The following is a 14,692-nucleotide window of genomic DNA, read 5'->3' as shown; positions in this document are numbered from 1 at the left end:
ATCTCTTCTCTGATCGTTAACGCATCCCTCCGACCTCCTTCCCGTTCGCCACTTTCCTCGGCTCCGCTCTCCTTGCCCTTTGGAGAACGTGGAGAACGCGTGCTGCAATCTGGTGACTTAAATATAAAGCATTTGAGTTGTGTGAATCTTGTGCGAATTGTTTACCGTCGATAGAAATTTCTTATAAAAATAATTTCTTTTCTTTTTTCTAATTTCTTTATTAATGATTACTAAAATTCAGTTTTCTATTAAAATTAGCTTTTTAGGTTTAGAAATTAATTTTTTATTTACTTACATGTTTTATACCTATGAATTATAAATAGGACAAATTGGAATTAAGGGGTGTCTCTACCTTGTTGGATAAAAAAAAATCGATTTTTTTACATATTCTTAAAGATTGTACTTTCAAAAATACATGGTAAAAATTTCAAGTCAAAATTCGAAAAATTGATCGAACAACTTTTTGAAGACTCAGGTAATCGTCCTTTCGGATGTCATGCATGGATATCGAATTATACACTTCTTGTTTGTTTGTAATATACTGAAAACTTTATATTGAAGTGTAAAAAATGTGACAGTGATATAAATTTTTATGTGAGAGGAGAACAAGGTTTGGGATTTAAAATGAGCTATATGAAGAGGAAGAGGGAGTACTATACGGTCCTGGGATCGCCGACTAGCTGTAAGTATTACCTAAACTTTAAACGCGTTTCTCTCGAAACGACGTTTTTTAAGTTGATGGAAGTTCTGTACAAGTCCCAAATCATGCGATCGATTGCATATGATTTTGGTCTTAAAATATTCGGAAATACCGCTTCTCTAAAATAGACTAGAATTAAGAGAAAATATTGAACTTTTTTTTATAAATAAATAACTGCAACAATTTTTCATTAAAAAAAAAAATGTTTTTATTTGAATGACTATAACTCACTCAAAAATTTTTGTAATTTTTTTATTTTAGTCTATATGAAGTACGAACCTCTATAGATTATAAAAAAAAATTTTTTTTCCAGATCGCTTTTGAGCCTGCAAGAACTTCCACCAGCTGGCCATCTCGTTCCGCCGCCCACTCCGCCCACCCGGCCAGAACAGCTTGTCTATTGCTTCTATTGTTGTAACGATTTTTTTTATGTTTAATTAAGATCAATTTAAATGTATTTCAAATTTTCCGCTTGCTCAAGCCGATCCCACGAGACAAGTGGCGTCCTTTGAGAGATGCAAATAACCGGGATATTTCCGGCTTATAAGTGAATCGGGAACTTATTATTTCTCATTTTAACTCTTTCGTCATAGTATACATATATACAGTGAGAGCAAAAAGTATTCGTACAAGGAAATTTTTTATAAAAAAAATCTTATTTGTAGAAAATAAACATTAATTAGCAATTTTATACAATGAATACATTCTGTTCTAACATAAACAAACGAGCTTCGCATGTATTCCTGATTTTAGAAGTTAAATTCCTCGACTGTACGAATACTTTTTGATCATCCAAACGATACAATTTTTAATTTTTGCTTATTTTTCAGATGATATATTTTCTATAATTAATACACATCTTTTTGGTATATATAATTTTAAGAAACATAGTCTTTTTATTCTTTATGAATAAATCATTAATTACTCAGTAAGAAATGATCGTCAAATTGTTGAAATCATCGATATCGATTCGATATCAATTCGATTCATTTCGACTCATTTCTCGCTCTGGATAATATTTACTTTTTAAAAATAAAGTTTTTTTAAAAAATATTTTCTCTTTTTGTACGAATACTTTTTGCACTCACTATATATATGTTTGGAAGAGATAGAGGTTTCATTTATATTTATTTATAAATTTGAAAACTTCTGCTTTCTTCGTAGAATGGTACATTAAGGGAATGAATGCAAAACTTGCAGAGTAGGATATTAAACATCATTATATCTCTACTTGCTTATTCATTTCTTAGACTCTTTCATTATTATCCTCGAGGAATTGTTTCAAATTTGCTTAATAGTAATTCTTTGTTATTGTTTTAATTAAATACTATCGCGTATAGTGGAGATGAGAAATAATTAACATGGTGATTTAATAAACGTGTTTCTTTAATATATTTTTTTATCTTTGATGCGAGTTCCTAGTGCAAAGTGGGAGGTGTATTGGAGAGCTCACTAAAATAGAAAAAAAACATATTATTAGTCCTAATTAATGAGATACTCGTATTAATATTTATGTAGTATAATATCTACTTTTTTAAATAAATTCGAATATGTATTAAAGAAACAAAGGAAAAAAAAAAACCTTACCATATTGCAAGATTGAAAGGCATACAAGAGTCCGATGGTTTATCATACGAGTGTCCCGGTAGACATTCTATCACTTCAGGTTGGTTGCGCCTACAAACTACCACCTTCGTACAAAAATCATTGAGTTTGTATATGTCGCCATCATGACACGGAGTTATCTTTAGTTCGGATGGTAAGTTTGCTTGGAGCAGGGTCCACGGATTTATCAAACTGGAAGTTTCTATCGCGTCATGTACGGGATGATCACTTAATGCTGGATTATCGGTTGATACTTCTTGTTTCTGTATCTCTTTGTCGCTCTCTAGTTGAGTTTCGTTAGATTTCGCTAGGTTTCGCGGATGCCAAGAATCAGACTTGGCTTGATTCAGCCAAGGATTCCCGGAATACGGAGGCGGTGGTGGATAAGGCTGATAACTTGGTGGTTTAGGGGGATATGTTGATGGTTGTGGCGCATAAGTCGGAGGTTGCGGAGAATAGGTTGGTGGTTGAGGCTGATAAGTTGGTGGTTGAGGCTGATAAGTCGGTGGTTGAGGCTGATAAGATGGTGGTTGAGGTTGATAAGTCGGTGGTTGCGGTTGGTAAGTTGGTGGTTGAGGCTGGTAAGTTGGTGGTTGTGGCTGATAAGTCGGTACTTGAGGCGAATAAGTCGGGTGAAGAGGTGGCTTAGGAGAAGCAGTGGGTGGCTTGGTAGGGGCATAGGTAGAAGACGGTTGCGGAGATTGAGTTGGCGATTGTGTAGGCTTCAATGGTTTTGGCGTGGCTGTGCCTTTGCAGTCCACGTTGTATTGATAGTCACAAACATTTAGTATCTGAAAGAGGAAATCGTAACCAATACTATTGTATATGTATATATATTAGTATACAGCGTTAAAAAAACTATTCAGCATTTATATGATAGATAGTACACACTATATTGATTGTGAGTAAAAAAAGCCTTAGTGAATATAGTTAAAAGCTCAACCTGAGATATAAATAATTTTTTATGTTTGTATCATAATTATCTTATTGTGTCTTCTGCGTATTACATACGGCGTGAAAAGAGAGAAATTGAGATGAGTAGCATTGATAGCCTATTTGGGAGAATTACAAATACAATGAGATGATTTTCCATAAAGTCCATTCAATCATAATGGTTGATGTCAACTTACTGATTGCCGGTGAAATTTTTCATTATAATCCTATGTATGAAAATTGAATCGGAACATTTAGATCGTGATTTGTAAACATTGAGGTAAATCTTCACGTCGCATACGACACGTAGAAGCTAATAAGTCATTTATGATACTAACATACAAAATTGTTTATATCGTAGAAATGGTTGAATTTTCGACCTATGTTCACAAAGCCTTTTTTACTCATAGTATGGTGTATACTATCTACTATATAAATGCTGAATGGTTTTTTTTATCACCGTGTATTTAAAGTGCATTAAAATTGATAATTATTGGAATTTTATTTTCAAATTACATATATTAGTAGAACCCGAGTATATGTATATATACTAACGGGATCTGTAACCAAAATTGAAAATATAGCGTGTTGACTTCGCGAATATTTTCAAGCTTATAAAGCCTACTTTGATTTATTTAAAATTTTATTCGATACTTTCTCACCAAATTACAACGCTTCAAAGTAAAACATTGAAAAAAGTAAAATATTGAAAAAATACAAATTTTCAATTTTATATAATTTCGGAACAAAATATTGCAGAGACGAAATTAAAGCAAACTTAAAGAGCCTCTATCTTTCCTTTTTAAAATGCCTTTTTGTAAACTCTTTTGTAAATTTTTTTTTACCGAGATATTTAATTTTTCGTGGAATACGAGAAATCATAAGTGGTTTTGATCTTATAAACGGTAGAGTATATAAAATATATTTTACATATAAATGAAAATTTAGAAATAATGGAGTAAATATAAAAAATAAGATTTTGCGAGATCTATTTTAAGTATATTGCTGCGTCACTCTGCATTTTAAAATCGGCAAGCGTTTCCGCCGCGTTCTTTTAGAATGAATCCTTACGTCACTGTAGACCAGACCGAGAGGACAATAGAATTTGACAGGTTTGCCCGCAGCACACACGTAGAATTCTGAACAGTTAGTCGAGCTTCTGTAACGTCCGTTCGGATCTGGGCACAGATTCGATCCCGCCGGCAATGGTGGCTCTGCCAAGTAATATAAAATTATTTCTTTACTCTTGTCCGTATTTTTCAGATCATTAAAAATCTAAAGAAATAAACTTCTTATTTTTTAAACCTTCACTACAGTGCAAATGATAATTTAAATGTGATATCGATATTTTTTTCCGCTTCTTTGTTTCTTTTGTCGGTTTTCTCAAATAAATCTGCTTTAAGCTTTGTTTAATGAAATTTGAAAATTCAAAAATGCGATTAGACAATAATCGAATTAGTCATCGCTATTATTGTCATAAACTACGAGCGATCGCGCTGCGTAATTATCGATCACACTCACTCGGCGTAGCGGGCTGTCGATCACCGCAGTTGACATTGAACGCGAAGTCGCAGTAACCGGCGACGTCATTGAAGAGTAGCCCGGCTGGACAGGTTTGCTCGATCACCACATCATCCCAGCAATTTAGATAGTTGGCGCAGCTTTTCGGGCTTGGGTACTGGCCTCTCGGTCCTAGGCAGCCCGGCGGAGATTTGTACGGTGGTGGTGCCGGTTGCACCGGTGGTGAAATGGGATTCGGAAGCTCATTCGTGTCATCCGGATTGTTCGGAAATCCTGGGTACTGTCTGGCACTAAGAATGATTCTATTTTCCGTGTCATTTTTCCAAGTTCCCGCACGAACATTCAGTTTGTGGCTGTCAAAGTTATTCCATAGGTTTTCTAATTCTGTAATTCAATGGCGGTTGTTCTAATCCGTAAGAATGTCATCGAAGATAATAATTAATATTATATCAGCTCATATGCCATTATGATTAAGAATTGGTAATTAATGATGAATAACTAATAATAGTAGTCATAGTTTTGTTTAACCTGGCTGCAATCATATTCTTATTTCTTCTGTTTACAATCTGAGTTTTTTATTTTATCCCAAGTTTTGTTATTGTTCTAGGTTTTTAAAAAACGTAGAAAAATTCAAGATTTTCAATATCTCTATTATATTATCAAATAGTTTTCTCAATTATTTTAGTAAGGGAAACTGGACTCTGCCTTTCTTTATTTTGAAAAAATTTAATAGTGAATTTTCACTTTTTGTGTCAAAAAACACTCATACTGCAAATGGAAGGTTAATAACAGTAGTTAAGAATAGTAGAAAAATGACAAAGCGATTAATTTGATAAATAATAAACAATAATGGAAATATTATTTTACGCATTAACTTGTAGAAGCAATAATGATTCTAAATTTGGTAGAACTAAGGAAACAGATCATTTATATCTATATAATTATTATAATTAATGTTAGAAGATAATTGGTGATATATAATTTCTTTATAAATATAATTTACGTAATCTATAAAAATTATAAGAAGCTTTCTAATTAAATATGTGATTGAAACGAAAAATAAAAGTAATATAACACATTAAATAGAATATATAAAAAAACAATTTAAAAATTGAAGAATTAGAGCATCCTTTAAATAATTTTATATTTTTTAGTTTTTGTAACTAAGTGAATTTACATATATGGTGTGTATGTGTTATTGTTAGCTTACTTCTATAATGTTCTGTAATTGTTACCAGTTCCATACAGGAACTTTTCGCAAAACTTTAGAGTCGCAACCCTGAAGCCGCTGATACTGACCTTCAGTTTGTCCGGCGAAGGCGAATTGTTTATCAACGAGCGATGCCGTCGTTGTCGTCCTAAGTCTGTCTCTTCTCCTAGCCGCACCGACGAATCCCAGGGCAAGGACCACAAAAATCAATATCACGTTCACTTTCATCTTCTCCCTGTTGAACTTTCTACAGTTTTTCTTGTCTTTGTTTTCTCTTCTTCACCGATGACAGGGATAAGCGTCCTTCACCGGAGCGGAGGTCGCTCTTCTTAAAGACTATCTCGTCGAAACAATTTTCGCGGGTGATCTGAACTGGTTGACAATCGACACCGATAATCCTTGAAGTGGCGCGAATCCAGACGTACGGTGTCCTGATGCTGGATGGGCTGGACCTGATCGCTTCCAGAGCCTTACATAGGGCGGCCCCCACCGCCGTTCCTTGTAGGGTCTGCAGGACCTCAATTACGCGGCGGTGCGCCGCGTAGGACCCTCTTCTTGTTGCGCAGGAAGTGCTCGCAACCGTTGCTTTCGCACCGATTCGTTCATCCTCCTCCTCTTCTTTTTCTCGAGAGAATCTCCCTCCTCTACTTCTTACTCAAGGTTTCGAGGACTCCCCATTGGACGAGATTTAGGATACACCCGAAGGATGTGTGCACGTTCATGGTGATCATTCGTTCTGTCCGAGCTGTTTATCTCTGTCTGTTTTTTGCCGATCTTCAAGGGGTTGTGGCGTTGGATATTGTTACTGGACGAATTTAGGACTTTAACCCTTTTGTGTCGGTATTAAATTCATTAAACGTACATTCCAAAGACTCAACCAAGGTTTTAAAACTTTCATTCTGAACATATTGGTGAATTTAACAAAGTTAAGGACAGCCTTTAATTTAGATACTGGTTCTTAAAAAAATACAAAAGAACATATTAAACAAAATTAAGAGTTTTATTGACAATTTTAGGGTCTTTTCTTGTCGACTTTAAATGGCAGATTAATCTATTTTACTCAGGGCGCCGTATATTTCAGGATTACGCATTTACCATGAAATAATTACATCTTGTTTACGTTAAATTTACATTTTTTTTTTCATGTAGACAATAAGAGCGATGTAAAATATGTAAATTATTATAAATTGGATAATACGATATATAGAAAGAATTAATTAAATTTTATGACGGTTAATATATCTTTAATATTGATAAATAAAATATATATATATATAAGCTAGATAGAAGCTTTAGTACAGTTTAATGATAAAGAACATAAACTTTGATGATCCATAGGTTGTTTACATGAAGGACACGTAAAACATAGTTTATACAGTTAATATTGCCACATATAAATGCAGATTATGATATTTTATACACTGTTTTATTTAAACATTTAACGCACAACACTGGTACTAACAAATCGAAAGCTTTAAGCGCAAGTTTGAGTGCTTTGCATTTCTGATTTATTCGGTTTCCTAGAATTTTGCTATATAATGTTGCATTAATAAGTGTTTACGTTGCCAAGAAGAATTATTTCACATGATCGCATGATTCAGTAAAAATACTTTTTTAAAACTTATTATTTAAAAAAAAAATGAGTATTTCACTTAAATATTATATCTTTTCTTTTTTATAAAATAAAAATAATAAAAGAATTATATACATAATAAGCTAAAATAAATTTGAATAATCAAAGAAAAAATTTCGTAAGCATTATTTTTTGAATAGCTCACTATTGGAGTATTGATTTCCACAAATTGAGAAACCGTAATGCACATTCGCGAATTTCGTGATGACATCGGCCGTTTATGAGGTTTCCTGTGTGACCAAGACGGTGTCCTGTAGCTCAGGAAGATGAAGAAAAAATTCCACACCTGCGGGAAGAGACGAAAGGAGGAGAAAGAACCCGGGCATCGGTATGCAAAGGTGGACGCACTCTCGAGAGGACTCGTTACGCATTTGTTACTTGAAAGTATTTCGTGAGTGGATCCTGCGTTGGAGGCTGCGAGAGCGCGGCTCGCGCCGTATGTAGGAGGCCCCATCGTCCTCCAGGGAGGGCTCATCGTCCTTTTTATTATCCCTTCAGATAAGAGATTCAGCGTTTCGGCAATAAGGAAGAATCCGGTCGATGCGAACGATGCGGCTGAAAAAGAAAAGAAAGAGAACGATTCTGTGCCGACGTAATCCCGGAATCTGTCGAGTTTTCGATTCCTCCTGCCTTCGAATTTCGCGTCGTAATCTTGAATCACCCGGGATGACCTCGCCATTGCGTTCTTCAACGTGTCCTCGGGTGACGTCGTCGGCAAGATCTGCGATACTTAAGATCCACGCGTAATCTTGCGTATCTTTTTTGCATACATAATATCGGGACTTTTTGCAGATGAGGAAAAAGAAACAAAATTTTATCTGATTAAAATTAATCTGATTTGATGGAAATTTAATCATCTTATGTATGCTATAATTAGAATAATATTGCTTAGATAGACAGTTATAAATACCATCTATCTTATACACTTTATAATTGGATAATAATTTAATGTTTAATTTAAAGTTAAACATTTCAAATTTTTTACGTTTAAAGGTTACGTCTTAGGGAAGATTATATTTTTAAAAAATTTATATATCCCTTGAAATTTATGTTTTGTGCATTTAACATTAATTTCTATCGTCTTTTTTATTTTTTACTTAACACATTTTAACTTTATATTTAAATTACTATAATTTATAAATAAAATATTTAAACTAGCAAAAGCTTGAATGCTTTTAATTTATAAGTAGTGAATATGAACAAATATGGTATATATGCAAGTACATATATAGTATATATATAATTCACAATTTGAATTATTTAAAAGAAGCAATTAAAGATCTAGCTTCGACCGGCATTAGACCTTTAATGTATTATTAGTGAGTTCTGCACGTTGGTCCTATGAAATTTAAATTTGTTTAATTTATAATTTATTATGCGTACGTTGCAACCATTTGTAATTTAAATATATAGGATTTATAAAATAAATGGAACATTAATAAGAATTTAATAGGATTTCTCGCATGATAACTGCTTGCGAATAGAAACATGTCATTTTACGATCAAAGTATCATGAGAGTGACATCCAAGATAATCCCCGTCTAATCCTAGCAGTTGACATGTACATACATCGCTCGTTCGACACAGCCGTCGTTTCCTCGCCGTCATCATTCGCGTCCACTCGAGTCCTTGTCGTTGTTTTTAACTCGAGCGGCGAATCGCTTAGACCTTTGCCGACAGGAGAGAGAAACGAGACGGGAATTCCGCTTGCTAGACCGCGAGATCAGCTCAGGGAGAATGGTTAGCTCTAACCCTTAGATGCATAGAAAGTGCAACGAATGAGAAACGAGTCGTAAACTGCAAAACAAAACGAGTATAAATTCTAGAAATGCACTCTCGCATCTCTACTGTTTAGATATAACCATATAACCCTTAGTCTTGCCAAAAAATTAGTTTTGCTGCTAAATTTAAATATAAACACATTTTACTTTTTAGTAGTTTTTGATATTTGTTTGAAATTTTGCAAATAGGATTGTGCAATTATTTTATTTGCAGTTTTACATTTTATGACTATTTAGTAAATAAAAATGTTTAGGTTTTGATTAAATCAAACACAATAAAAATACCAATAAAAAAAATATAACATTTTACATTTTGAATATGTAACATGTTGCATTTTCTTTATATCTTTAGACAATAAATGTTAGATAATATGTACACGCGTATATATCCAGTTATTGACTCGTATTGACATTTTTGTTATATTTGATTTTATTTAAATATAACATTAATTTATAGTCGTAATTAGTTTTGATTAAGATAATATTGATTCCGATATTTTTCTCTTCAGTGATATCATAAACGTTGAATATTAAAGACGCTTCACTTCGACGAACCTGTAAATTATTTTCGCTCTTATCGTATATTATCGGTAGTGCTACAATGTTTCCATGCGCGAGATGCTGAATTGAATACCAAATTGTATAATAAATTCAAAGTGGCTTACACAGTATACCACTTAAGTCCAAATACGAGAGCGATATCTCTCTCGAGAACACACCAATATCTTACCGAGGCTTCCTTTGCATTGAATCTTTATAAGTATTGATAAAACGGTACGATAGATTTCTCAACTTATTCAGATTTCTCTTTTTAAGATTTCTATTTTGTTAATTAAATTAAGTTTAGCTTATTTTAAAGATTATCATTTTTAATTTTAAATATTTAAATTTTTATCTTTATATAAATATTTACAATCGAAAGATTCTTGTTAATTCATTTGTCAATTTTATTATATATTATCTAAGTATATATATTATTTCTAATATTGCATCTAATTCTTATTTATTTTATATATTTTATATCGTTTTTGAAAGATTTTTATTATCAAAAGCAGACAACAACAATTTAATATTTTGTTCGTGTGTATGTTGTACAAAGATTATTTAAGAAAAAAATGTAAGTTGATGTTTGAAGACTATCATATATTTAATGACAAAGTCGCGAGGTGTTTCGATCTTCTCGTTGAGGCATAAGTTTTCGATGTGTTCGGCACAGTAGGGAGCAAATAAATTCAAACCTTCTAGAAGCAAAATGATTTTATGGCTGCGTAGAAGAAAATCTGGCGAACGCGCCTAGCTTGGAGAACGGTGGGAATATTATTCCTTGTCGTCTGTAATAGATGGGTTTTGAGAGGCTTTTATCTACAATAACAAATTTTAATTTATTATTAATACAAATGTTATTAAGCAAAGGATATGCGTGATATATTCTAATTAATATAATATTAAGGCTAAATCTGTTAAAAAACATTTATTTTTTTGGCTTTAAATTTTTGCTTTAATAAATGTAAGTGTACGTTCCAAGAAATTTTCGACGCCTCAGTGTTTCCTTAAAAGCAGGAAAGAAACGGATTTTGCTTAAGTCTTCAAATTGAATTAAAGCTTTGTCTCACGCGTGCTGCATGCGTTTCGTTTGCGCAATGGAACTTGAAAAACAGGTTTGAGAAACGTTGTGTTTTAAGGCAGGAACCATCCGAAGCAACGTTAAAAATGCAGACGTCGTTCGTTGATACCGTAATGCTCATTCGGAATTCATTTTGGGCGTATCGGAACGTCGCGTTGGTCGCGGCGCAGGTTAAAGTGCACGCGCGTTGAAGAACACGTCTGACGTAGGTGGTCTGTTGCTACTCTTACGTGTTCATTATTTAATGGTGAATGACAAAACGATATTCGGAGAGTTATAAGCACTTAGCGCAATCACCCCGGTGCGATAACTTCTTTCAATGATGTTATTATTGCATTATCGAAAACACAACACTGATTCCTTTCGCATTACTTTTATGGACTTCTTGGCAGTAATAATGAAAAGTAAAAGTCTCGCGTAATTATCATTTAATTTCAAATCTTGCTCGAAATGAATCTTCTTATCCTCCATAAGATGCATGTTAAAATAAAGTTATGTAATTATAAATTATTAAAAGTATCTTTCACTTAAATTACTTAAGATATTAAAAATCAACATGGATGTCTTATCTGGACTCTGTATAATAAAACTTTTTTCTATATAATTCATATAGAGATAATTGAAAAAATACTTTATGAAAATGGTGATATATTTTTATTTCATTTCAACAGATAAGTAAAATTTTATTGGAAAAAATATTAAGTTTGAAATATTCAAACATAGCAGTTGAGGGGTTGACGTCGGCCTTTTATTCGGGGATTGAAATGAGAGAAAAACAGATATAACCTGGAAAGGTCGTTCATTCTTTTATTCATTCGCGTTCACTCTTTTTGTGATTAATGTTTGGGTACAATGACGTCAAAATTCGTTCGGACCTTAAAGCGGAGAGTCGAGTTTGCATAAATAACACGCGCGATCAAAAACGAACAGCAGATTGCAGAATCGATAAACATCGCCTGTGGGTGGATGTAAGCGATAAATTCGCGAGCTTCACATTATTTTTATATGAGACGTGTATAGAGTTACTCAAAAATTACTATATTTCGCAGATAAATCTAATTAAAGAGGCTAATTTATATACACTTAATGCATATAATCTCATTATTAAAATACAATAAAAAATTATTGAATTACTTATTATGAACATGTGAAAATTAATGTAAATAATTTATTAATTTTTTTTGTATTTTAATTATGTATATGACATACATAAATTATTTTTTTTAAATCATGTAGTAATTTTTTTTTCTACAGACGATCAGACGTGCGATTGTTTCAGCTTTAACTTTTAAGCTTTATTTTTAGCTTACGAGTATTGCCTTTGAGACACCTTATACAGACACTTTATGCAGGCCTCAGAGGAGCCTTTTATTTCGCGTTTAGATATTTGCATCTTATGAGCTGCTGTCTTGTTAGAAGAAATGGTCTTTTTAATCGTGACGCACGAACTATCTCCTTATTTAAGATTTAAGGTAATACCTACCACGATAAAATGCCAATGTGTAGACCTTTATCGGTGATACACACATAGGACATATCTAAAGTTAGGCACTTCTACATCACCGCAGCTCAGGTAGCTCACTAATGACAAATGTTTACACTTTTCGCCGACTTTATTATCACTTTCTACATTCACAAACGAGAACATTTAATATTTTTGACATGATTAATCACATTTTTTCTGAGCGACACTTTTATTCCTACAGATGAGACAATTTGACGAGCTTACAGAAATTTTTAGTCGGCGATGTACAAGTACGATAATAAAATTTATAATCTAAAACATTACAAAAATAAATAAAGATGCAATAATACTCATTAGAAGTATTTAAAAAAAATAACAAAAAGTGAATAATTTACAGTTGATTTTTTGTTAACCAAAATTTCAATACTATACACATACACTAGGTATATAAATAATTTGAATCTTTAATTTACTTTTAAAATTAAATTACGGCAGTTAAGAATACATATACGATAAATTATTCGAAAATGATGAATGTCTCACGAAATTTCCGATACGGGATTTCCGCGGGCGTTCGTTGGCCAAGTGTCTTAATGATGAGAATTATTTCGGGGAAGAAACCATTGAAGGAAAAAAACGAGAAGGCGAGAGGGAGGCGGAATGATGATAAAAACAATTAAAAAGGACCCAAAGAACGACCAGGCCACGAGAGGGTTCGTCCGACAAAAAAGGACAATGCAATAAAGAAAATAAAGGGGAAGAAGAACACGGTGGACTCGAACGCGCGTCCAAGGACCAGAGGTCCTTGCTCTCCGGGTCATAGCGGTCCACAGACTCCTCGCAACACCTTCCTCAGGTCTCTCTCAGAGGCTCTCATGTCTGGCCTATTCCCGGCAGGCCTATCAATATCGACATTGCTATATCGGGTTTACAATAGACGAGGGAGAATTCTTATAACAGATATCATTTTATTGTGAACATACGATCGAATATGATAATACTTGTATGGAAGACGATTGATGGCTAGTAGTTGAATTGAGATACTTATCGCATTGAAGCTATCTGTACTGGAAGCAATGATGGATTATATGTTACATGTTTCAATTTATATTTTTGTATTTATAAATATTTGTTAGGATTTTTCATATTTATCTTAATATTTATATCTTTATGATATTCTCTACTTTATTTTTACTTGTTATTTAAGAATTTAAATAACATCATTTTCGAGAGATCATTTAAATTTTTACTCTGCATTTTGATGCGATTTCCGTTTACTTTACAAGAAACGTTAAAAATAGCCATAACGTAATTTACCAGAAAGTAATGTTGTCGTGATATTTTATTTAATTTACATAATCATTGATATCATACATCAAGTGTCGTAGTGAAAGAGTTGACTTCACCTCTATGAGAGGTGTTAGAAAACACGAGACATTTCCTTGTTAATTACTTTCTCGCCGGGACACTTACAATCTCAGCATTTTACGCGATTGCACGCGCCACGCGGCGCGTTTCGTAATTTCACATGGTGACAGGTGTTCGCGATTTTCAACAAGGTTCTGATTCTTGCAACACCGACGTGACATGTAGGGTAGACAGAATCTTAATTCAATCCTTAAATACTAAAATAAATAATAATAATAATAATAATATGCGTCATTAATATAAAATGAATTATATTTTTATAATGAAAGGCTTTAGAAATTTTTTTTATTGTATCTTATATAATTATAAAATATTTTTGTGGAAAAGTATACGAATTAAATATTAAAAGTATTTTGAAATTTATAAAATAATGTATAATAATACAGGAAAATGTTATAAAGTATAGAATATGTATAATAACATAATTATTTGATTCTATATTATTAAAAAAAAATATTTATTATAAATTTATCGAGAAATTGTTTCAATGTCATCAAAGTCTACATCTTGTTGCAAATTTTTGTGTTTTCATTTTTTGCGCATAACATCATAAATCGTCAATTGTAAATCGTGATTAATGATTTATAATTGACGATTTATTACGTTATGCACAAATCTGAAAATATTCTTGAAATGAAATTTTTAATTCCAGGCTTGAAATAACTTCTTACGTAAAGTCGGAGAAGTAGAAATTTGTTGGCATAGTCGTACTGTTACTGCATCTAGTCAATTACGGCAACGTATGTAACGCGTTAACGCGATTACATTGCGGAAAGTCGCACTGTCGCGGAA

At 32.8% G+C, this 14,692-nt stretch overlaps 1 protein-coding gene across 1 annotated transcript; it reads right to left on the bottom strand.

The window, feature by feature from the left end:
* Window positions 1–2,077: 2,077 nt before the first annotated feature.
* On the bottom strand, window positions 2,078–6,230 carry LOC108723517 (DNA-directed RNA polymerase II subunit RPB1). The gene is made up of 5 exons (XM_018449340.1): window positions 6,059–6,230; window positions 4,760–5,143; window positions 4,310–4,452; window positions 2,288–3,096; window positions 2,078–2,152 (listed from the first exon to the last, which is right to left on the bottom strand). The coding sequence occupies exons 1-5, from the start codon at window positions 6,195–6,197 to the stop codon at window positions 2,119–2,121; spliced, it is 1,509 nt and encodes a 502-aa protein (XP_018304842.1). The 5' UTR covers window positions 6,198–6,230; the 3' UTR covers window positions 2,078–2,118.
* Between the last annotated feature and the right edge of the window lie 8,462 nt (window positions 6,231–14,692).

The sequence above is a fragment of the Mycetomoellerius zeteki genome, unplaced genomic scaffold (assembly GCF_001594055.1).
Source record: "Mycetomoellerius zeteki isolate Tzet28-1 unplaced genomic scaffold, Tzet1.0 scaffold106, whole genome shotgun sequence".
In the NCBI taxonomy this organism is placed as follows: Eukaryota; Metazoa; Arthropoda; class Insecta; order Hymenoptera; family Formicidae; genus Mycetomoellerius; species Mycetomoellerius zeteki.
Note: the sequence above shows the minus strand (reverse complement) of the source record. Positions and strands in the feature narration are given on the sequence as shown.

Bases quoted from the DNA above. Each gene is read 5' to 3' on its own strand.
- LOC108723517 (XM_018449340.1), bottom strand. From the start codon at position 6,197: ATGAAAGTGAACGTGATATTGATTTTTGTGGTCCTTGCCCTGGGATTC. The intron at 5,144-6,058 runs GTCAGTATCAGC...ATTGAATTACAG, and splicing joins CTTCGCCGGACAAACTGAAG to AATTAGAAAACCTATGGAAT. The intron at 4,453-4,759 runs GTGAGTGTGATC...ATTACTTGGCAG, and splicing joins TCGACAGCCCGCTACGCCGA to AGCCACCATTGCCGGCGGGA.